Source organism: Tympanuchus pallidicinctus, unplaced genomic scaffold (genome assembly GCF_026119805.1).
Source record: "Tympanuchus pallidicinctus isolate F22 unplaced genomic scaffold, pur_lepc_1.0 scaffold2, whole genome shotgun sequence".
NCBI classification, from domain to species: domain Eukaryota; kingdom Metazoa; phylum Chordata; class Aves; order Galliformes; family Phasianidae; genus Tympanuchus; species Tympanuchus pallidicinctus.
In genome coordinates, this window is record NW_026294721.1 from 11,341,772 (window position 1) to 11,365,557 (window position 23,786).

General features: G+C 40.3%; 1 protein-coding gene across 2 annotated transcripts in view; it reads left to right on the forward strand.

The window, feature by feature from the left end:
• The window catches only part of CRMP1 (collapsin response mediator protein 1), a 43,104-nt gene that overhangs the window by 7,513 nt on the left and 11,805 nt on the right, over positions 1 to 23,786 (forward strand). For both annotated transcript variants that reach the window (XM_052681657.1, XM_052681658.1), the window contains exons 2-8: positions 5,469 to 5,557; positions 10,210 to 10,394; positions 11,797 to 11,961; positions 16,338 to 16,399; positions 18,050 to 18,130; positions 20,451 to 20,519; positions 22,347 to 22,467. In XM_052681657.1, the coding sequence (XP_052537617.1) occupies positions 5,469 to 5,557; positions 10,210 to 10,394; positions 11,797 to 11,961; positions 16,338 to 16,399; positions 18,050 to 18,130; positions 20,451 to 20,519; positions 22,347 to 22,467 (772 nt within the window). The remainder of the gene's footprint in view (positions 1 to 5,468; positions 5,558 to 10,209; positions 10,395 to 11,796; positions 11,962 to 16,337; positions 16,400 to 18,049; positions 18,131 to 20,450; positions 20,520 to 22,346; positions 22,468 to 23,786) is intronic.

Genomic DNA, 23,786 nt, shown 5'->3' on the forward strand with positions numbered 1-23,786 from the left:
GATGTTGTTGTGCTTCTGCTCCAAAAGCAAAGCGAAGATGACATTTACAGTGAAGAAATCCCTGTGGAGTTTGTAGCTGTAGGAGTAGCCCTTTTAGACTGAGTGATTAAGGATGAGAATTGCTAGATGAATAAAAAGCAAGGTCTCCAAAGGGGAAACAAAGGAACATCAGATCTTTTAAATGAATAAAGATGAATGAGTACGTTGGCTACAGACCAAGATACAACATTACTACAATCACCATAATCCTTTCTAAATGAATTTCCATATACTGGAGTACATTTGTTAAGAAAAGGGCCTTAAAAGCAGGATTCTCCTTTAGTAACGTAGCAGATGTGATACCTTAAGGGTATGATATTTACAAGTGATTCCCCAAGTCAATTCAGGGATCACTACAGCTAAAAGCTACTGCCTATGGAGTGCAACCTAGACATAAAATTCAAAAGAAAGGGTGGAATCGTACTGATTAGAAGCACATATTCTATAAGCAGAAAGCACTCATGAAATCCCATTTATAGCGCTTTGATCCTTATGAAAGGATTTTAAGCAAGCATTCCTTGTGGGAAGGATATCTTTCTTCCTTTGGCAAAACCCAACTTCCTTCCTTATTTGCAAAACCCAAGGAAACTGAACCATATTGTATTGCAATGGTTTCCCAGTCTAATTGGCTCTGAACATAGGTAGGCAACCAAAGATATCTAAAAAGGAAATATAATGTAAATCTCTCATTTACTATGGGAAATAAGAAATGTACAGAAGCATGGAAGGGCTCTCCCTCCATGGTCTGCCAGTGAGAGTTTTGCTTTTGGGGCACTGCTCCCTTACAAATATTCATAGCCAAGGAGAACACAAGCATCATCCTGGGCTTTTGAACTTTAAAATAGGGATGCTGGGATGCTGTGTCTTTTTTTTTTTTTTTTTTGCTCCCAGTGGTCCTTTTAACGACTTAGTAATAATGGATTCTACCTTTCAAATGCTGAAAAGTAAAGATGAATGCCCTGGTTGTGTGTGAGGTAACATAGCCCACTGCCTTCTTATGTCTGTTATGTTATGTTGTGTGTCTTTTAAACCACATACTTATGGGCAGAGAACTGAATATACAGGTGAATTCAGAATTTGAACTGTTCTTTAACTGCTGTTTAGCATAAAATCATTTGTCATCTTCAGGGCCCTTCACTATTCCGAATTTTAGAGAATACACCCTTTGTTGCTGTGGAAATCTGAGGACAGTGGTATATTCTAGTAAGTCCTTGGAGTTCTGCAAAGGATGAAATCACTACAGAGTATTTTCTTCTCCTTTAGGCCTGGAAATACTGGGGCTGAAAGTGTTGAAAAAGCTTTGCAGTTGGCAATGGTTGCAGTGCAGCAATCATGAAACTCCAATTCTAAGCACAAAGCAGTACTCAGAGCTATTTGCTGAGTACATCACGTGAATTTCATTGTAGTTAAATTGTAGAGCAAACTGTAAATGATTAAAAAGACATTATTTCTTGATTTAGAGTTGATTGTGTAATAGATAGACTTTCTATTCTTGAAAGAAAAACAAAAATAGAATAGAATATATCAGGATTGCAGTCTGGACGGATGCTGGTATTTGATTAAAACACTACTCCTGAACTCTCTTTGACTCTTTTTGTGTAGTTAGAATACATAATGTCAGATTCTGTCTTGCTTTTTCCTTCCCCAACCTCCATCTTGTACTGTAGGTGTGGTTTTCTCTGAGAGGTGCATGCAAGCGCAGTACAATGCGTATTGGTACTGCAGAGAGGTGTGTTTTCTACAGCTTGCTGCATTGTGCTATGGCATGCTGCATTAGGATCAAATAATATTTATTTTTTATATCATTTCATGCCAGTTTTATTCCTTCTGTTGCTGCGATTTTCAAATGTTCTAGAAGACCGAGGATGTAAAAAATGTATTTGAATTTTGTTTTATGTAGTGATTTTAAATATGTGTAGCTCTGAGCGCAGTAGGTAAATGAAAAAAGGGATAGTTTAAATTTCTTTGCAGTTGTTCATTCAAATCTAACATTTGGATCATTTTGATCTGAAGATAGTGATAAATGATTTCCTAACCCAAGGGACTTGACTTCCCTGGCAGTTGTGCAGGGCAGTAATGCAGAATTCAGGCCCCCCAGTAGCTTCATACACATTGTGTGGGTCACTGCATGCTGGTTCACACCCCTGCTTGGCTCTGCTGGCCCCTTATCATGGGGAACACTTGAAAATATGAACATACTTCAGAAAGAGCTGAGCCAAGCTGATTTTAAAAAACCCAAACATCAAACTAGGCGATTTGTACAAACTGTCACCAGCCCACAGATGTTTCGTGTTGCTTGTGCTGTAGTGCAGACAATAGCTGTAACACAGCAAAAGCCTGGTGTCTGGGCTCCTCCCACAGCAAGTGATGCTGAGGCTGTGGCATCTCCTTCTGCTGCCCTGAAAACTGCTGTCATGTGACAGACTGAGCTCAGTGGCTTTGCTGCCAGATGAAGCAGGAGAAGGCGGCCTGCGATCAGTGAAATGTCAGCAGTAAAGCAGTGCATAGGGTTTGAAGGCAGAGTGCTGTGAGAGGAGCTGAGCTGCAAGCAGCTGAAGCATTTGCAAAATGGAGCTGCAAGGATGCACATGGCCCTGCTGCAGCTGTCTCACCCAGCCACAAACCCAGAAGCAAACAGCTTTGCTGCAGCAATAGGTGGAGGGAGAAACACCTCAGCTCAATGCCTCTATAAATGCTGAGCAATTGTATGCACTCACAGTGGTGCTCCCCTCCCCTCCCATGTCACTGAGAGCAGGGATTTTTGTCTTGAAGCTTGGCACCCAGTGAATCGCTCCATTTCAGTGTTCATTGTAATTCCCCCTCTCGCTGCACAGCGTTCCTGCTGTCAGGCCCATAAAGGCTTGTACTGTGGTTGCTGGGCTGAGCAATGAGCACGCTGTTGTTTGCATTGTGAGAGCACTCGGAGGTCAGCCCGTGGCTGGGGGCACTCTGAGAACTGGGCAAACAAAACGTCCTGCTGGAGAGGATTTACGGTTGGGAGCAGGGAACGTATCCCAGCACTAGGTGATGGAGGCCTGCGTTTGGGGCACTCTTCCCACCCTTCTTTCCCCATGGTGCAGCTTTCCTCTGGCCTGCAGTGCTGTCAGGGAGAAGAGGACTTTGATCAAGTTTTCCGGGGCATTTGGCACTGTATAAAGAAAATTGCGAGGTCTGACTTGAGATTTTGGTGCCTGTCAGCACCCTCTGTGTCAGAGTACCTTTCATAGAATCATTAAGGTTGGAAAGGCCACTAACATCATATAGTCCAGCCATCAACCCATCACTGTCATCATTTGCTTGTCCTTCTGACTTGTAGCAAGTTGTAGCTCTTCCTACAGATGCACTTACAACTTGAGCAGTTGGGAAAGATTCCAGCAAATCCCTTTTCATCAGGATGTGCTGATTCACTCGGATCAAAATGTATGTCGGGAATGTTTTCACATTCGTTGGCCCTGATGAGAGCTGGGCAAGGCTCCACGGACATCTGCATGGTAGCTCATGTCCCCAGTAGCTTGGGAGATCTGGGGAGCAATGGGAAGCATCAGAATCTGTGGAGTTTTGGCAACCATCTCCCTTGGCTTCCTGTTCCTGGCTGGGGACATTAGCCACCACCCAGCTCAGGTGCAAGATCTGCTTCCTTTTGCAGCAGCGTTGGAGAGTTTGTTTTTTCTTTTGGGCAGAATGGTGTCAGGAATTTTAATACTGAAAGGCTCTGTGAAGTGTGGTTCTCTTTCTTGGGCAGTTTCTTAGACCCTCTGAAATGCTGAAGAAGGAGTAATTTAGATCTAAATAGTCAATAATCCTTTATAAACTATAAATGAGTCTTCATTTAATGGATGACTCACATAATTGAGTGCTTTTTTGAGACTGTGTTTGTATCCTTTTATTTTCAGTTCTTCTGATGCCTCCTTTTGACCCATATATTTTTCTATAAAATGTATAAAATCCTTTTTTTGTGTTGCAGTTGTTCTACTGGAGTTGTACTTTGTTTCACTTTAGGTCTATCTTATTTTCCTTGCCTGTTACATTTACTCCTATTTATTATGCATCTTTTTCTGTTTTGAAAGGAAAAAGTATAGAACATCTCTATGAGCGTGCAGATTTTTGACTCATTAGCAGTTGTACGTGCAGTGTTCCAGTAGAATTCCCTGTCCATATCAATGAGCTCTTGCCTCTTTGTGCTAAGACAGTGTTAACGTGTAGGAAGGCAGTTCTCCATGGGTCAGTGGACAGTGTATAAATCATCATGGTGAAGAGGCACTACTGCCAGCACATGGCAAAATAATTTATGACTTTTCAGGCTGCTGATTTGTAAGCACTGTAATTATGAGTGACAGCAGAGAGACTGGGAAGAGAACGTGGAGCCCAGTCTGGCAAGTTCCAGAGTGAGGACTTGCATTTGTCTGCATCTTTTAAGGCAAGGATTCCAACACCCAAGGCAGGTCCCAAGGATGTACTGCAATGCAGATCTGGGCCTTGACTTCCCCCTGCCTGAGAAGAGACTCCCATTCTCTGTGTACATCTCCTGTGGTCATGCACTGTATTTAAAATGTCTTTGTAATGATAGGTAGTTCTCCCTTCATGCTTCTGTAGATTCATAGGGAAGGCTATATAGCTTTCAGACCTGCAAAATTTAGAATACAAGCTCAGTGTTCAACATTGGGCCTATATCAGAGAAGTCACATTGAAGAAAGGTTATTGTTACACCCCTAGTTCTGGCTGAGCATTTTTTATCTGTAAATTTTTAGGAGCTCTCAGTTGTTGTCTTAGTTTCATAGATGAGAAAGCATATTGAATTGTTCAGTTGTTTTCTGAACTGGGAACTTGAGACATGCATGGTTTATGTGTGTGAGTCATCCTGTAATTAAGCCAAGAACTGAGTCAGGAGTGAGGAGCATAAAGCATGGACAAAATATAGATACTGAGTTATTGTTTGGTGAGCCAAGGAAATAATTTATAATAAATGGCCTGCTTAAATATATGAATGGGGTGAGAAGGTTCTCGCTGCTCCAGAGTTTTTCGGCATTCACAGTCACTTGGCGGAAGTCTTTCAAAAGCTTTATGCACTGAAGTTGCAAACTTCTCCAGTTTCTGAGTAGGGTGCTGGTGTTTCCAGCATGACTCCTTCAGAAGGGGAATTAAAACTCTGCTTCTTCTGAATATACTGTGGTATACTGACTCCTGTGTGTGCTTTAAGGATGGGACCACTGTGATATCCCAAAAAGCAGTAATAAGCACTCAGTGAAACTATGGTTTTCTATTCTACCATCTATGTACTCACCTGAGTCTATGGCATAGATCTGTATATAGGGTGAGTGCTTTGATGTTAATGACTTTGCATATACTATAAGCCTATTTGATGTAATCACTATGTTGTTATGATTATTTATTTGAACAAAACCACATTTCTTCCTCTTCTTCCCTCCCAGAGTGACCGACTACTCATTAAAGGTGGAAGAATTATCAATGATGACCACTCCTTCTATGCGGACCTATACCTGGAAGATGGACTTATAAAGTTGGTTTTTTAAATATTGAATTTTTTTTGCATGCCTATTAGCATAGCCTAATGTGATTTCTTGCAACTAACATCTTGGTTGCTCCTGATACGGAGTCACTGTAAAGGAATGCTAAATAATGAAATTCTGCCATTTAATCTTTTGCTGGTATTAGATAGGTGGAAAATTCTGTAGCTGTAAAGGGAAAATGTTTGAACTTTGAACAGTTCATTTCTAGCTTTGGCCAAAATAACCAAACCAAGGCAGGCAGGTACAATCTCTTTAAGCAAGAAGAAAAGATATATGATGAGTATTTTTTGAGTCCATATATAGCTGGAGGATTATTACAACTTCACCTTCACCCCAAATGCAAATGCAGCCATGCTGTACAGGATCGTGTAACACAGAAATACATCTTTGACCTGTTACACAAATCTAAGGTGGGGGGTTGGACTTAAGGTCTTTTCCAACCTGAGCAATTCTATGATTCTATGATTCTATTGTGTGTTCTGTTTGTACAGTGGTGTTATATATTGGTCAAGTGTCCATTGCTCAAATTTTCTTGCTTAGAAAGCAAAGTCTTTAATTTTCATGCCATTAGAAAATCCTACTGATTTATTGACTATATAGCACGGGAACTGGGAAGGTATTCCTTAGATGAATAAAAAATACACATTACTGAAAGTTCAGTAAAGAATAACAGAGATGTAATGTAACTCTACGGGTCAGACTTAGACCTTGATGATGAGAGTTTGTAGTTTTGATGAATTATGTGTGTGTGTAAGCACTATAATGTAAATCAGGATCAAAATTTTTTCTCAACTACTAAACATTTTCTTTCATAATCTAACAAATTTGGTCTCCAGAGGCCCCAGTTTAATGCACAGAAACATAATTACGGTTATATGGTAAATAATTAATTGCCTACTTGTTTTCGGATTTCCTTTTCTTAACAAGATATCATCAGATTAAAAGTCTGCTTCTTGATATATCTATGCCTATATACATTATTCATGACGTAGGTTATTGCAACTGAAAAAAATTAAACTTATTTTTGATATCTTGAATTTTAAAATGCCTTCATCTTTATCAAAGGAGGGGAGCTTGCTGTTGAACAACCTGAGTTGTAACTGGCGTTCTGAGTTTATACGACTTGAGATTTTTCTGTGCTCTGAAAAACTGGGTAGTTAATATACAAGTGCAGCCTGGTGTGAGTTGGGCTTGGGTCCTATCTGTGTTCTGATGGTAAATTCTACAGTTTGGAAAGTGCTGTGTTTTCTGGGTTTGACCTTTATTTTCTCCAGCTGAAACTGCCCCCTTTGTCTAGGTATTTAACATAGTTGTTAAGTGTTGCTCAGGGTCCTTTGGAGGTGAATCTTGAACCTCAGTCAGCCACATTTTAATTGATACTCTAACTCTTCAGCTGTAGATCCAGCTGATAATACTTTCCACAAATTGGAATGGAATTGGAATTCTTTCCACAAAATGGAATGGACTCTACCTAGAATAGGCAATAGTGTGATGGCTTTGCCAGGATATGAAGATCAGGGATCATTTTCCTGTTCTGCAGTGGAAACTGATTAGAAAATAGAGGTTGAGTTTCTCTTGCAGACTAATGAAATGAAGTAGGCTCCACTAAGACCTACTGCAGATATTTGCAGGTTGTTCTGCAGAGAGGAATGCACACGTAGTGAGCACACTGAATACATTTGAAGATTATCTATAGTTTGGAAGATGGTAAAGGCTTTTTCCTACCTATCTTGGCTCAAACTGTCTCACTATGTACAAGGAAGCATGAGATTTTTTTCCAGCTGAAACTCAAGCTGTGCATGATGAAATGGAATTCGAGAGGCTGTTCTTTGGTATCTAAATAGTAAGTAAGATATTCAGTAATTTAAATTGCTATCAGTACATAAATAATACATTTTGCCTGCATCTTTCCTGTCTTTGTTATCCACGTGAAGAAATGAACCCTGGTCTTGGTGCCAAGCAGTAGGTCACAATGTCTGCTGCTTGCTGTCCTCCGCTCCAGCCCTGCCAATGGAAGGTGTGGGTTCACTCCTGGTGTAGGGAACCAAGTGTGCAGAATGGGTCACAGGGGACTGGAGCTGGGCGAGCAACAAGCCAAGGTAAAGGGAGCCTGAGATGTCTAAAAGATATCTGGTCGTTAGTGACTGATATAACTTAATTGAGTGCTGAGGGAGTTTTCCAGCTTTCTCAAGTTAAGCTTACGAAGACTCAAAGTCTGATGTGATACAGCTGTTATTCCTTTAATCAGCTTGCATATGACAGGATGTGCCAGCTTGCTCAATTTAGAACTGTAGAATGCATCAACTTCCCATAGACCAATTTTTCTAGTTTGCTGAGTTGCTGGTGCATCAGAAAAGCGGCTCAATAATTTATATTGTGCCTAGGATAGTTACCTATGCCACTGTATATTTTCTCCCACAGGTAACTGAAGCCTGTTCTTATTAGCATACATTAACAAGTGAGAAATTCAGGAATCTCATCACAGTATCTCTTTATGTTCGAATCAGTAAGAGTAATAATAACCTTGAATGCCTTCTCTCAGCAGCCTTAATCTTTATGCCAGACAAGAGACGGGGCAGGATCCTGACAGGTAGTAGCACAGCGTCATCCACAAAGACCATTTGGTCCTGTATCACTTCAGCATGGATGACTCCAGTGACTGCCAAATAAGCTGTTGCTGAGTATTAAGCAATGAGTCATCAAAAAACTTCAGTACTCACTTAGCACTCTTTTACTTCATTTGTGTGTCTTCTTGAATAGGGAACTGGTAGATACTGATTGTGGAAGAGCATGAAAGTGAATTGCTTTTATATTTTTTGGATAGGTTTTCTTTAGCAATATTATGTGGTGTGGTAGCAGTTAAAATTTTGGGAATGGATTCAACTAACAAAAATCAGTGCAGCACATTATTATCCATGGGTCTACCTAACTTTCTCTGTGCTCTCAATCTGCTTGTGGGCTGGAGTGCAGTATGGTATGCCTTTGCAATTCAAATTTTAACAGCAGAGAATCTTCTTGCACTGTGTTTGTGCCATTTGATGTGCTGGGTTGCTTTTGCATATCACTTCCATGTTTGTCATGGCACAATTAGCATTCCCCACCACTGTAAACAGGTTATGACATGCTCCCAGTGCCGTATGTGTTAATGAATATTAGACATCAGATACAGAGCTGTGTGTCTTCAAGCTGTGATATTATCAAGTCTCACAAGCTAAGCACTTTTGTTCAGCACTGGGGTGAGGCTGCAGCTCGGGCTGCTCAGGGGTGTTTGCTCACAGAATGGCTGTGCTTCCCTGCAGCAAAACCCCACTGTGCTGGGAGAACCAAGCTGCTGGAGGTGGCATTTTTGCATAGGATATGAAGCGAATTCTTGACCTCTTGGGGCTATTTATTAACTCCCGTGGTTTGGCCAAATTCCAGTTTGAATAATTACCCTTGTTTTTTCACTGATTTTAATTAACAGTTTTATTCATCTTCTGTTCTAACTTGTTGTGATTGGCTGTTAATCGGGCACTGTGTTTTGCTCCATAAGTGGGAGTTGCATTTTAATATGGGAGAAACAGATGCAGCAGCTCAGATGTCTGGGGTGTTTGTTTAGCTGTGGGTTAGTGTTATTTTATCCCAGACAAAAGGAAATTAAGGCAGGGACTGACTGTGTATCAGACATATGAGATCAACTAAATGAACTTAAAGCGCGTTATGATTGTCTCTAAGCCCAGACAGATGAAGGGGTAGCAGCGCAGAGACACAGCTCCCACACTTTTCCTCTTTAACAGCACAAAACAGACTATAAAAATGTAATGTGGCTTTAAAATCTAAAGGTCGGTTTACTCAGTTATGTCTGTGAACACTCAAAGTATTTTGATTGTAGGTATCTGGAGTTCACATGATATCAGCATGGGGGACAGATTAATATTTTTAGTAGTGAAAACAATCCTGTTTTGAAGATCTGCAAGGGGAAGGATAGCAAGAGCATTTGAAATTGTTTCTACTCAGTTGTGTGGAATGTTCCACTAAGCTTTAACTGCAGGAGGGGGATGAAGATTATGTGACAGGGCAGGCTAGATTTGTTTGAGTCTCAAGTACGTATTTCTATATCTTAGCATATTTGTATTTCCTTTTAAGGATAAATTCACACTGCTTGATTACAAAGTAATTTTAGCTCCTTTCTGCCGTCCATTTTGCCTCTGCCATTTATTTGCAATTCTCACTTACTGTCATACTTGATCTATGTTTTTCTGTGTTCTGATAGAAATTAATTTAAAATACTGGAACTCCTAAGAGAATGTTAACTCTAGATATTTGTAATTGTTTAAAGATAGGATGCTTAAGTCTCATTTTCAGTCATATTAAAAAAAGAAGTCTTTAACTTTGGCACATTATGACTTTTTTATTGGCCACAAGAGCAATGCAAAGCAATTAGAGCATGTGGCCCAGCTGACAAACTCACGGATGCTTTGTTCTGCCAGTGCTGTGCAGAACAGCCAGAGCAGGTGGTTGTGTTTGTCCCTTCTTTTAGGTCTCAGTTCTTTCTGCCTTTGGTATGGTCCCTAGTTTTCTCTTCCCTGTGCACGCCAGATAAGTTCTGTCCCCTTTGCTTTACTGTTTAAGTAAAGTAATATTGCCTTTCCTTGCTGCATAGGCAAATAGGAGAGAATCTGATTGTTCCTGGAGGAGTCAAGACCATAGAGGCTAATGGGCGCATGGTTATCCCTGGGGGAATAGATGTCAACACTTACCTACAAAAGCCCTACCAAGGAATGACTACTGTTGATGACTTCTATCAAGGCACAAAAGCAGCAGTAGCAGGAGGCACCACCATGATCAGTGAGTATTGGCAGAATCACCTCTTCCCATCCCATGTCAAAGCCCAGGCATTGGTAGGTGGAGACAGCTACAGGAGGCTCTGTACTGATATTCTGACATCTTCTCTGATTAATACTCAAATTTCTGGATGCTGTTTTGGAGATCCCAGGGTTTGCCTGAAAGTGAACCTACCCTCAGAAAAAAACAGTAGCACAGGAGTTACTTCTTGGATTTCCCTTTGACAAGCATAAGGAGTAGTATACTTATTTTTGGGATTCTTAAAAAGCAATGCAGTTACTGCTGTAATTATATGACACAGACCATCTGGCAAAGATCTGTTGGTCCTACTTAGTGGCATTTCAGAGACTTTGGAATAATAAGATGCTTATTTATGAACTTGGCTTTGGTGTGAAGAATGGAGGAAGTTCTCAGTGGAGGTGTCCTGGAAGCCTTGGTGGATGGGAGAAGTGTTACTAGTTGTTACATTGTGTACTATAGGGCAGGACAAGATGCATCTTCATCTCTCTCCTACAGGCAGTGTAGAGCTGCCCAATGGCTCCCTGAGTTTGGATGTGGTTACATTTGCTGAGCAGTGTTGCCTATTATCTATGTTCAGAAGCAAATATCAGCTGAAAAAATGTCTGGCAACAAGCAAGAAGTATGCTGCTGTTCATTACTTTTGTTAGAAATTTTTTCAATGTATGTTCTTCAGTTGAAGCTTCCTGTAAAACATTTTGTTTGCATATGCCATCAATAAGCCCATCTTACTTTGTTTCCATAATGACATGTGATGTAGGTTAGCAAAATGGTAACGGTACTTGCGTAAGTTATGTTGTATGACTTGGTGGCATTATCACATGCTGAAAACCTTAAGACAGCCAAGATGTGTAATTCCAGCACTCACAGTCTGCCATGTGGTATGGCCAAGTGTTTGTGCTCTGCAGCCTCTCTGTTCAAACATTTGGCCATATTCCCAATTCTGGCAGTTGAGAAAGCAATCAGTATCTTCATTGATACATCAGTAAGGCAGAGTGAGCCAATTCAGAGGCTAGGAGGCACTGGTTAATAATAATACTTGAAATACATAGAAATGGATGCATGAGATAATAAATAGATCTTCTCTTAGAAAACAGTTAATGGAAAGTTAAATATCTCCTAAACCATGAGATATTCAGGTCTCTTGCTGCGCAACTGTTGTTGCTGTACCAGGCAACTTGCTGGACTCACCTTTAGCATACACTGTCCACAAAGCCTGTTGTGCCTGAGACAGCAGGATCTGGCTAACATCCTGAAGTTGCTTCAGGGCACAGAAACTTCCCTGAAGGCTGCTGTTTTGGCTGAGATGGGAGAAGGCTAATTACATGGACTGAGGAAATCCAAATAGTGTGTAGTCTGAGTAAGAGACACTGATTCTCTTTTTCAGTTGACCACGTGCTTCCAGAGCCTGGATCAAGTTTACTGACATCCTTTGAGAAGTGGCACGAGGCAGCTGACACCAAATCTTGTTGCGATTACTCTCTCCACGTGGACATCACTAGCTGGTATGATGGGATTCGAGAAGAGCTGGAAGTACTGGTGCAAGACAAAGGTTAGTGAGTGAAAATAAGCACCGTTTTTGTGTTTTTTAAATGTCATATGGAGGTCAGATTTGGTAGTAGTTTAAAGAATACATGATCCAGAAAAGAAATGCACAGGTGCTGGGTATGCTTCCCAAGGTTGTACATTACTTTGAACTTTTGTATTTTCTTGCTGCTTTGTAAGTGGACTTCAAGGCTTGTGCATTAGAGCTCATTTGACCGCCTCAAATTAAGCCCAAATATGAAGGGCCATCTCATCACGTCTGAGAAAATCTCATCACAGGCTGTTGCAAATTTCTCAGCAGTTTCTTAAGATAATTTGCTTGTCAGAAAATTATTGTTGAAAATGCCTATATTTTTAAAATAGGCTCAAGTTATTAGAGAAAAGAGAGCCTAAAGTTAGGTACCTAATAATGGAAAAGTGCCCTGATTTTCACAAGTTCTTGGTCTCCTGTGGCTCTCCCTAAAGTTACTAGAAGATGTTTTGTATCAGGACTCTGAAAAACTAGGTCAGTTATTTAGGAGTCTGTTTAAGAACTCAGAGGCTTGATTCAGTTCAATTAACAAGTCTGCTATCATGTGACATACTGTAGGTTACCCTACCTGACCTCCAGCTACCATTCAGGAATAGGACAGATAAAATATCTAATAAATCCTCTTCCACGCCTGCTGCTTCAGCGTAGGAGAGGCATATATGGCAGGGCATCTTGGTAGCACCGCATACCTGCATGCCTTCAGAAAACAAATTGTGGTCTAGTTCCTATCTGACAGCCTGGGTTTTCTGCCCAGAAACATATTTTTTCAAGTATTTTTCATTTGATGCATTCTTCCTATATTTATTAGTGGGAATATTTTCTGAAACAGTATTAAATACCATGAAAATCAGAATGACTCTTTTGTTGGAAAGTCTTAAGTAGTACATTAATGCATCATTCTTTAAGAGGTATAGTGTTAGTGATGACTTAGATTTGAAAAATTCTCTTTACGTCACAATATACTATCAAAGTAGAAACATGAAGCAAAATCCCATATTTTCAGTGAGTAGTTGTTCACTGAGTTACTGTGGAGGAATTTATCTTCTACTGCAGCATGCTAGCAGCACACTTACTGTATAATCACGTTTTAGGGGAAAAAATACCCAGAACATTTCAGTTAGCAAGATGGCATATCATTTAGACAAACTGCTGCTGGTCTTCAGTTGGATATTTTTTTACAAGGTGATGACGTCTGGTAATAGTGAGTGTGCTGCTCCTCTGTTATCAGTGCTAACATGGACACCGTGAAGTGCATTAGCTGAATATCAGACAAGAGTGCTGTGCTTTGTTTCAAAGGTTAGATGTTATTTTCCAGAGCTTCTGAGTCACACGTGGCTCAGCATTTCCAAACGTGCCAGGGGCTTACATTGAAAGCCCAGTACTCAGTTGGGTTAACAGTTTTCTCCAGCTATAGAAATGTGAGTTTTCACTCTTCAGGGAAGGCAGGGAGCTATTCATCCATTTCTGGCCCTCGGTGGCATCTTTGGTTGCAGCAGCACTAAGAGGTCACTTCTGTTCTTCTGGATGCTGCAGTGTCTCAGTTAATAAGAATTACTTTTGTGTGTGGGGAGACACAAGTTATGGATGAATATGAAAGCACAAGCAGAATAGGAAATAATTCAGTGTGGCAAGGACTTTCAAATTAATGGGTAATATCTGCTGATAATTGGAAACATCTGAGCCAGCTGGTGCAAATAGACTTGGTTTGAATGGAGTGACACTGGTTTTCATCATCTGAGAATCTGGATTGAATTTAACCTCAGCTGATTGTTTGGTAGGAGAGTTAGGCAAGGAGCAGGCCTCCGTTAATCATATTTCTGTTTGTGCCTACTAAAATCTTGGTATGAGTAATGGGAGCTCAGAGAGCTGCTGCTGCTGTAATTTGTCATGAAGTGTAATTGAATAATTAATCAGTTTTAAATCAACACAAAGCTAATTTAGAGAGACATAGGATTTTGATGGGACTGGAGATTTTGTAGAACCAAATGTCAATTACAGAGCTTTTAGCTTTTTAACAACTAGTTTGTGATTGTGATTCTTCAGTGTATATAAAGACACAACAGCCTGAACTGTGTTGACAGAGGCCTTGATGATTCCTTCAACTTTGTTAAAAAATTTGTTAGAAATTTGGAGAGGATTCTGTTGAGTACCCTGGTGCAAGAATGAGAACCCACCCCTGATTTGAAAAAGGTTATAGCATGTAACAAATATTAAACGTGAATTAAAATATGCAAGGGACCAGGTCTTTTGAAAAGCCATGTATTCCCTGTGAGGTGGTTGAGACACCAGACCCAAATAATTAGTCAAAGAATCTAGAGTTGAATATCTGTATATGTAATCTGGTGTTATTTTACCGTGGTATCTTGTCAAGGTAGTTCCTTTGCAAAATAGGATGGCTTGAACCATCTCTGTATTGGCTGTAAAGGCTAACTGTGAAGTGCCCTTCCATTTTATGGTGCCTGATATAGTTTTGCTTCTATATCTGTAATTTCTCCTTCTGTGTTATGGAAGCAGTCAGTAAGGAAGCAGGATCATGTCCCATAGCTGTCTCTTCTGAGATGTCTTTTACTCCTATGGACTTTATAGCTAACATTAATTTGAATGGGAGCAAAACTCACAGTCAAGTTGCCAAAATTAGGACGGGGCCTAAAAGAAGAGGGAAGAGATCTTGTGATGCTTGGGTAATGCTTGTCTTCCAACTGTAATGCCTTGATGGGACAAGAGGAAATGGTTTTAAATTAAAGGAGGGAGAGATTTAGATTAGATATCAGGGGGAAGTTTTTCACAGAGAGGATTGTGAGATGCTGGCAGGGTAGATGGGACTGCAGGTATGAGTCTGTAATTGTTGGCACCAAGTAAAGCAGTCTTTGACTGTTTTTAAACAGGGGTATAAATGCGCTGAAAACATGTAATATGAACAGTCTGAGGGATTACAGCTGCTTAAGTCTATGTGTGTTTTTTTGGGATCCTGAAAAATAGAAAATAAGGTAAGATCACTGGCTGAGGTGGCTCCGTGGTTCAGGCTGGATTTGCTCAGCTTGGAAGGCAGTGAGGAGGGACTAGTTCCCCCATCATATTTCTTCCTGAGCTGCCTGGCCTTAGCAGAAAGACGTTAATGCCAGTGATCATTTCAAAGTTTTATCCTTTTTATCCTCCATGTATCCCAGAGTATTTTAGCCTTGTAATTGTATTGAATTGAATTGAATAAATAAATTCTCTGCATGAGCACGAACCAAACCTTCTGCTTGAGATATGTCTGCATGTCTAGATGCATGAAGAGTTTGTAACCAGGGAGCATTATTCATTCAACACAGCCAACATACATAACATGCACAACTCTCCTTTTTCCTCTTGCCACAGGAAGCTCAGTTTTCCCAACAGCTATTTTGAAATGCAGCTTACACGGCTTAACTTAGAATTGACTTTTCTTTTGGGCTGGAGAAGTGTGAGATCAGACCCAGTGCCAAACTGGGGATATTGTCAGTAGACTAAAAAGAAAGGCAAGTTTATAGACTAATATAAATTCAAATCATAGAAAATATAAACAGAAGAGATCTGGAATTCCCATTCTATATTAGAACATGAAGCTGTATAATTCCTCTGAAGAAATTTTTGAAACATAGTGGAATACAGTTGATACATGGCCACCAACACTCAACACTAGTTTTTCTTACTGATTTCTAAAATTTGGAGCTGTCATCTTTCATGGTTCTGTATCACTGCCAGCATAAATCCTTCCAGCTTTGGAAGGTGGAGGGTGAGGTATGGCAAGCTGCCCTTGTATCTGATTTCAGGCTTTAATTCTGTTTGCCATCAGCTCAGCTGGGTGCTTTGGACAGCAGGATCAGGAAAAAGCAAGTCAGCTTGCTGGTTCAGACACAATTTCTGCAGCTTTTCACCATTTTGAAGAAGCATAACTGGAAGTTTATCTGTGTTTAAAAGCACAGTTCCAGGTCATACTAAAATGTTTTCATGATTTGTTAAAGAAACCTAAAAAGTGATGTATAGAACTTTGTACCCTGCAAGTTTCTTGACATTTTATGAACTTTATATGCTTGTTTAAGCCACTGTCACTTGTCTGTAATTTGGCTCCTAGCAATCTTATCTGCAGTAATGGCTGTGTTGCTCCAGGGCTGAACATGGCAATCCACAGAGTCCAGCAAATTCCCTCTGAAAAGAAAGGGTTTAGGCTCCTAGTCACAGCAGCCGTAATACAGCTGTGTAGCCTGCTTTATTTATGACATTATTTGGTAACACTGAAGACATAATCTGCTTTTCCTGTTTGATTTTATTCAAATACAGTTTAGGAATCCACTAAACATGGCAGTGTCTTTCATTTTGTCTTGGAACAGGTGTTAACTCTTTTCAAGTCTACATGGCCTACAAGGATCTCTACCAAATGTCTGACAGCCAGGTACTGCTCTGAATGTTTTTCATTGCTGTGATCTGTCCTTTCTTCTGTGATCTCTCTGCCAGCAGCTGAGGAGTTGTTAAGTTGAATCCTAGATCAACATTCCCACTGATCTGAGTGGCAATGGGGGGGGTTTGCACCGGAGGGCTATTTTTCTCTGAAGGATCAGTGCTGTTAACATCTGCATGTGTTCTTTGGACTGTATGGCATTCAACTTCTGCAGGGATCATTTAATGTCCCCAACAATGCAGCTGCTCAGCACTGCTCAGGAGTTTGCCCTCCGCTTTACTTTGCTGTTGCCATTCAAGAACTCTGTGTCAAAAAAGGAGAAAATGATGAAGCACATGAGGCAGTGACAGTTCTGAGATTTGAAGAGTTCCTGTGTTGCTGCAAAAGGTTTAATAGTGTTGCTGACGGAGTAGGTGGCCTTTTCTCATTAGGGCTGGAGATAACAATGAGCTTGTTTGTCCAGTGCTCATTACAGATTCCACACTCTTCAGCTTTCCCATTCATGAGTATCAGGTCATTGTAAATGGACAATGACATCTGTGAGTAATGATAATGTGTGCTTATTCAGTTGAGAAAATGTTTTATTTGTACTTATTCCCAGAGCTGTAGCTCTCAGTCTCTTAAATAACTGTTGCTACACCTCCAGTACATGTGGCTTTAATTGCAGTTTTAGACAAAATAACATGCCTTCTCTTGGAAGTAGTGCATGCCAAATTCAACTCACTGTTGAAATTATCAGAAGTAATACAGCAAAATATTAAATGTAGCTGAACTAATGCCTTTACTCTGTTTAAGGCAAAAGTAGGCAGTGAAGAAACCACATCTTCAGGATTTGATCTGTAGTTGAAAAATGGATTCCCATGCTGCTGAAGTCTGGCTTATAAAAGGATCGTATTAGCTCAATAACTGTTAGAAAGAGAACTAGAATTTCACTAGTGTGGTAATTCAGTTATCTCAGAAATCCTCACTTAAATACAGTAGGATCAACAATTTTCATTTTGTGAGGATGGGTTTATAATCTTAGCAATAAACAAAAGAATGCTCTAGAGAAAATACGAGTTCTTTTAATTGTAGTACAGAAGGTACTGGTGAAAACTTGACACCATTTGCTCTAAAGGGTGATGCAAACTGCCTGCACTTCAGAAGGGATGTGTTTTGGCTGTACTAGGGGTATCTGTAGTCTACTGATTATTCCCATTCCATCTGGGTGCATCTAATTGGATCCTTTTTTTTTTTTTTTTTTTTTTTTTTAGGTAGGCAGGAGACCTTTGTTATTTATCTACTGTGTTTGATAAAACTTGGGAAAAGAGATTATTCACCATGTGGAAGGCATGGGGAATAGAAGGAGCTTGTGGAACCACCATGTCTGAGGGAGATGTGCATCACTTGGGACTTGACCCTGTATTAGTGTAGAAAGGCACAGCTTGTCCTGGGCAGGCATGGTGTATGAGAGGTGGGCCAGGTGATGCCTAGCAGTGTAACTCTGGGAATATGTCAAAAATGGATTGTGGAAAAAGGAGATAATATGCCATTCACATAGAGAATTACCAACATAGAAGGAGCAGAATGGAGATGAACAGAGTTGCCTAAGTGTTAATATGTTTTCCTTATTAATCAGCGTTTCCTTCTTTGCACTACCTGCAGCTTTATGAAGCCTTTACCTTTCTAAAAAGTCTTGGGGCTGTCATCCTGGTGCATGCTGAAAATGGAGACTTGATAGCTCAGGTGAGTGAACTGTGATTTTTGCTTCACTTTGTGAGATATCCCAAGAACTGTAATCAATAGCAAACCTTCCTCTGATCTTTCCAAGGGAGGATTCACTTGTAGAACAGAATGGAGAGTTCTGAGTGGGTATTGTTATGATCACACATATCTGTGGCAGATGAATATTTTAAGGCTGTTGTAGGGATATCTCAATCCTCAGATCCCTTGTCTGTGTGCAGAGCACATCAGAGGTCTGTGAACCTCTGAGTGAGCTGATTAGTTTATTAGCTGGCTTACCTAAAGACTAAACTACAGAGCTGACAGGAAAATTACAGTAGCTAAGAACAAGCTGTCTTTGAGCTCTACATTAGGGAAGACATATTGTTGCATGAGATACAAATATTTGAATTTTTGTGGAGTGTGTAAGCACTCTTGCCCTTAAGGGTTTATTTTGTTGTTTTTCCCTTAGTGGGATTTCTGTCCTTTCTCTAGCTGGTAAGAATTTACTGCCTTTGAGAGCCTTCTTTCCCTGGATCAAGTTTGACCAAGCAACCATTGATCTCAAAAGAGAGTAGTGAGGAGTCAGGAGGCACATGCAGCACAGTAGTGTCCTTCTCCCACTGAAATCAGGTGAAAACCATATGGAGAGATTCAGGAGAGGAAAAACTGCTGATTTTTAATGAAGATTAGAATGATTTAAAACTGTCAGAATATATCATTCATAAGGTTAGCATGACACAAAACGTCCAGTAGAATGAAAATCAATACATAAGTCAGTATTACTGTAGGAATGGCAAAATGAAACAAATCAAATGGCATCTGTGATGTTTTGATTTGTGTCCTATTAAAATCAGTGTACACTTGTGGAACTGCATTTTTGGTAGAAATCTGTTTCAGTTACATTTTTCATTGCTCAGCTTTAATATACAACAATGGAATATGAGCATACAAGAAAGAATTATTAGAAAAAGACGTAGTTGTAAAGAAATGTGAATTATGTTACACAGGAAAATATTTTCCCAGCATTGCCATGTTTTAGGAAATCAATCAGTTCCTTTTATTTAGAAGGATCATTTGAATGGCAAAAACAAAGCTGGATATTCTGCTGGACTATTCTGTGTGAAAATTCAAATTTGATCTTATCAAATATTTGATGCTGTTAGCTCTATCAAATCCTCTTATGTTAGTAATTATATCACGTGATCTGATTTTATGACTTCCTTCAGGATATGAATGTATTCTATCATAAGTGTTGACATCCTGTGCTGTCTTGCTATTTTTTGATTTATGGATGCAACTGTTTATTTTTTTTATTGTATTTTAATTATCTGAAGTGTTTAACTTGCAGTGTTCAGAGCTGTTGCAGTAATGATTTAGAACATCCATTTCTAAGAGTACCTATGAAAAATCATGATTTTCTAACCCAAATAATCTTCATTACACAGTCAGATTAATGCATTACTGTTAAATGGCTGTTCAGCCTTGACTTGGAGTGAAGGCAAAAGTATGTGTGGGTGTTAACTTACTGAGATTTTGCTGGAGTAATTGGTAATGTGTGAGCTTTGCACTCTGGGAGGCCTGGGATCAAATATTTACTAGATGACATAGTAAAATATGTTAAGTAACTCCATCCTGGTCTCTCAGGGACATTCTTCTGTATTGGAGACATTGCACTTGTTGAAGTCTGCTTCTTAGAGACCTGAGGACATGGCAGGCTGGGCTTTGAGGTGCATCAGCTGTTGTGTTCCCACTTTGGGCCCATTGGTAGACCAGTACCAAACTCGGGTTGGAAGTGGTTGAATTAGCAATTGCTATGACAAAGGAGCTTGATTCCAACACCATTGCTCGGTCTTACATTGAAAGTTCAGTGAAGCTTCTTTTCTATTTAAAAAAAATTGATCACTTTGCTGTGAAGCTTGATAGCATAATTTTTTTGTGACAAACCTCCATTGGTCCCTAGTAGGGCTTTTTGCTTCCATAAAAAGATAATGTTAGTTATTCACTCTAGGAAAAAAGCCATACAGAAATGTAATGCTGAAAGTTTAATGAGCATAACAACACTTTGTAGGTTGCAGAAACAGAGTAAAGAAAGAATTGCAGGATGGGAATATCCGTAATTACTACTTAAAATGTTGGTTGAAACCTGTTGTTCAGTCTGGTGTTTGGTCAAATAGGACTCCTAGGCCAGTGGAGACTTCAGCAGGCTTACAGAGCTACATTTGTACACACAGGAAAAGGATGATCAGAAAACATGGCTTTTAATCTTCTGGGAAGTGGTTCAAGAATCTCATCCTGGAGTGGTTGTTGTACTTAGTTGTTGTATTTATCTGTTTTGTTCCAGGAACAAAAGCGCATCCTGGAGATGGGAATCACGGGACCAGAGGGACATGCCCTGAGCAGGCCTGAGGAGGTAAGAGGTTTTGTTCATCTTGTTCATGGAAAGACTTTGTCTAGCATGCAGTACTGCAGCTTGGCCTCTATACATGCAGATGATAGATGGGTGCATGGAGGGAGGCAGCATCCTGTTTGTCCTATGGCCACTTCCAGAATTATTCTCTTTCTTTCTGTTTCTGAACCCTGTGCTCTGACTCCAGGATTTGATGATTGCGTAGCAGGCTGAGCACCAACAGTACTGCTTATGGGTTAGACTTTTAGGTTACCAGATTGATTAAAATGCCTTGGATTAAAACCTCCTGTTAGATACATCTGTATGTATATTCCATGTGTATATGTGTGCCAACTTATGAATCTGTATTTATGTCAGCAGAAACATTTGTAATAGTACTGCAAACAGTAGAAATGCAAATATATGAGGATGGAAAGACGCTGCAAGGCAGCTCAATTTATGTGATTGTCCTGTAATAAAACTAGACATTGCAAGGATCATCTCAGGCATCTGGAAATGGTTTTCTTAATGAGAAGGAATGGATGGAGATGTGTCAGTGTCTCTTAATGTAGACAGTTCAGGCTGCTGATGGCATAATGGGGGTAGTGGTAAGTGACTGCTTTCCTTGAAGATTAAAGAGACAAGTCCCTGGAGATATGAGGCTAAACTTGAAGAGATTGTTGTGGTTTGCAGATCTTTATATAACCTTTCCCCAAGGCAAGAGGAGTAAACTTAATTGGTCACATTCTATTGAACTGTTTATGTATTTTTTTTTTTCATTTTCCTGTTTAACTTCCACCTAAATTATTCTGAAATAATTGAGGCATTTCCTTTTAATGAGAGTAAGGACCTAAGGAAAATCTACATTTGCAATTCTGGAATTTCTGACTGCCATCTGATGGCCTCAGACTCAGTCAGTGGTGCACAGAGGTCCTGTGTTCCTTCCTTAGACTTCTGTGGCTGTCTTTGGGGATTTGAGAGCAAATGTTGCCATAGAAGTCATTTAAGAATCTGAAGTTATAGTCTGATTTTAAGAAAAAAAATATTTTACAAAACTGTGAAGAAGTAAGGAGTATGGTTTTGGCAGGCTAAATTGTTCAGCTTTGTCTAGCACAGCTTTTGGAAAAAAATTACTGCACTGTTAAGTCAGTATGTTTAATTTCAACAGATTGTTAGGTACTAAAATGTTGATACTGTGAGTCTGTCTAGATGTAAAACTGATGACTGGGTAGAGGAGCCTCAGAGTCACTGGCATACAGTGCACCTCCACCTGAAGATGACTGCTTTGTGCCTGTGTCCCAAACAGCTCTATGGTAGGAGGTTGTGTTGATGCATACAGGGAGATGTTTCAAAGGCTTTTGTGGACTGTGGGCTAAATTCAGTCCATAATGCTGATGTTGCTGTTGGAGAATACTTTATTTTCACTGTCCTTTTATCCTTACAAAAAGATTGCAGAGAGTAAGCTGCCAGGGCGAGTTCTGAGCTGAGGCACTGTTCCTTGTTTTGTTCTCCTTCCAACTGCAGAGTACAGGGAGAGGTCTGAAGACTTGAGAGGGAGGTAAGAAGGAGCCCTGTTAGTCACCTGCATGTGATCTTTCCTCAGGAGCAGGGAGCTGTATTTGCACCAGACCAACCGTACCCTTTAACAAGTACAGCTAAATACAGTGGTTACTCCTAACAAGAGGTGTGTGATGCTGGGGGAGCTCCTGCTTTCCTGCATATCCTGCTGTGAAAAAAAACAATCTGTTCCTGAAGAGTTGTTGCTAAGCAATGAGAAATATGGCTCAGTCCTCCAGTTCATTTTTTTCTTGTCTGCTTTTTCAGTTAAATTCTTCTTCCTTTTCCCCTCAGCTTGAAGCAGAAGCAGTTTTCCGTGCCATCACCATTGCCAGTAGAATAAACTGCCCAGTGTACATCACCAAGGTGATGAGTAAGAGTGCAGCTGATATCATTGCACTGGCCAGAAAGAGAGGTAAGAGAGTTCCTTTTCTGTCCTCAGACTTGGATTTTGTGTTGTATAGAAGCTCGGTGGAAAAAAATGTTACTGGCAGACTGATCAGTACACTTTGACACCAGTCACAGACATTAAGTGTTTAGGACTGGTTAAACTGAAAAGAGATCCTTCTTAGATAATTTCTCCCCACGAACTCTTAAGCACCCCAATCCTCTTCAGGATTGCATTGTAACTCTTTGTTTTGGTTTCCTTTCACCTTTAACTTACACCTTTAAATTTTCACCTTCTTACAAGACCTGGCACATTCCCTGTGTCTTTTATTTCAGGTTGTTACCTTGTGAGGGGTTAATTCTAGGTTGCAGTGGCTTGGGCAGTGGATGTGCTGTATGAGGTGTCTGATCCTTGCTCTCATCCTTGCTGTTGGAGGCTGACCACCAGTAACATGCATTGGGGATGTCTGTAGTCAGCCTTGCTTGGTTGGCCATGTTAAAAAACACCCAAAAGGGACAGAAGAGGATGCAGCCTCTTCTGAGGCTGCCTTTGCTTGCTGGAACCTTTGCATCACAGAAACAGCACCTGAAGTGCTGCCATACTGGGACACTCAGGTCTTCTTTGAAGGCAGTGGGACAAGGTGTAGCTCAGCATGGGGACAGTGGGGAGATTCACTCCCTTTTGTGTTGAAAAGTTTTGTTCTTTCACAGTTAATCATTGTTCTGTAATCCTCATTTTCTGCTACAAATGGCACCATGTTAATGATTTCTCTTTTCTACTGAATTGTCACTGTTTTTCCATGCTTTTCCTTCCTGTTCTTTTTGCTTTTCTTTTCTTGCTTGTTTTCCGGCTCTTCCATTTTTCAGACTATTTCTACAGTGCCTCTGTTCTTCCTCCTGCCCTTGTTTATAGAGGTGATGAGAACAAAGGTTAAACCAAGTAAGAGCAGACTCACACTTTTCCATCTTTTTCACAAAGTTACTTTTCCATTCATTTCACTTGAGAATGGAGAAGACAGGCAGGAGAATCAGCTCTGTTCTCCTGGTTGGTGTATGAGCAATGTGGGGAAGCCAAAGAGCTAAACATTATCTTGATATTTATGTTCCTGGAGACTTGGAGTTTGCTGGCGGAACCATATGCTGCGATCTGCTGGTGCCGTGCCTAACCTCAGAGTGATAGAAAGGCATCTGTCAGGAGCCCATCCTCCACCTACATTCACTCCAAAGCACAGCAATGGAGAGAACGTGGCTGTGATTAAAATAGTACAAATTAAAAGCAGGTCTGAACTGTCTCCTTCTGGATTAAAAAGAGAGCTTTGTAAATATCCTGATCAAAAGCATGTGTAG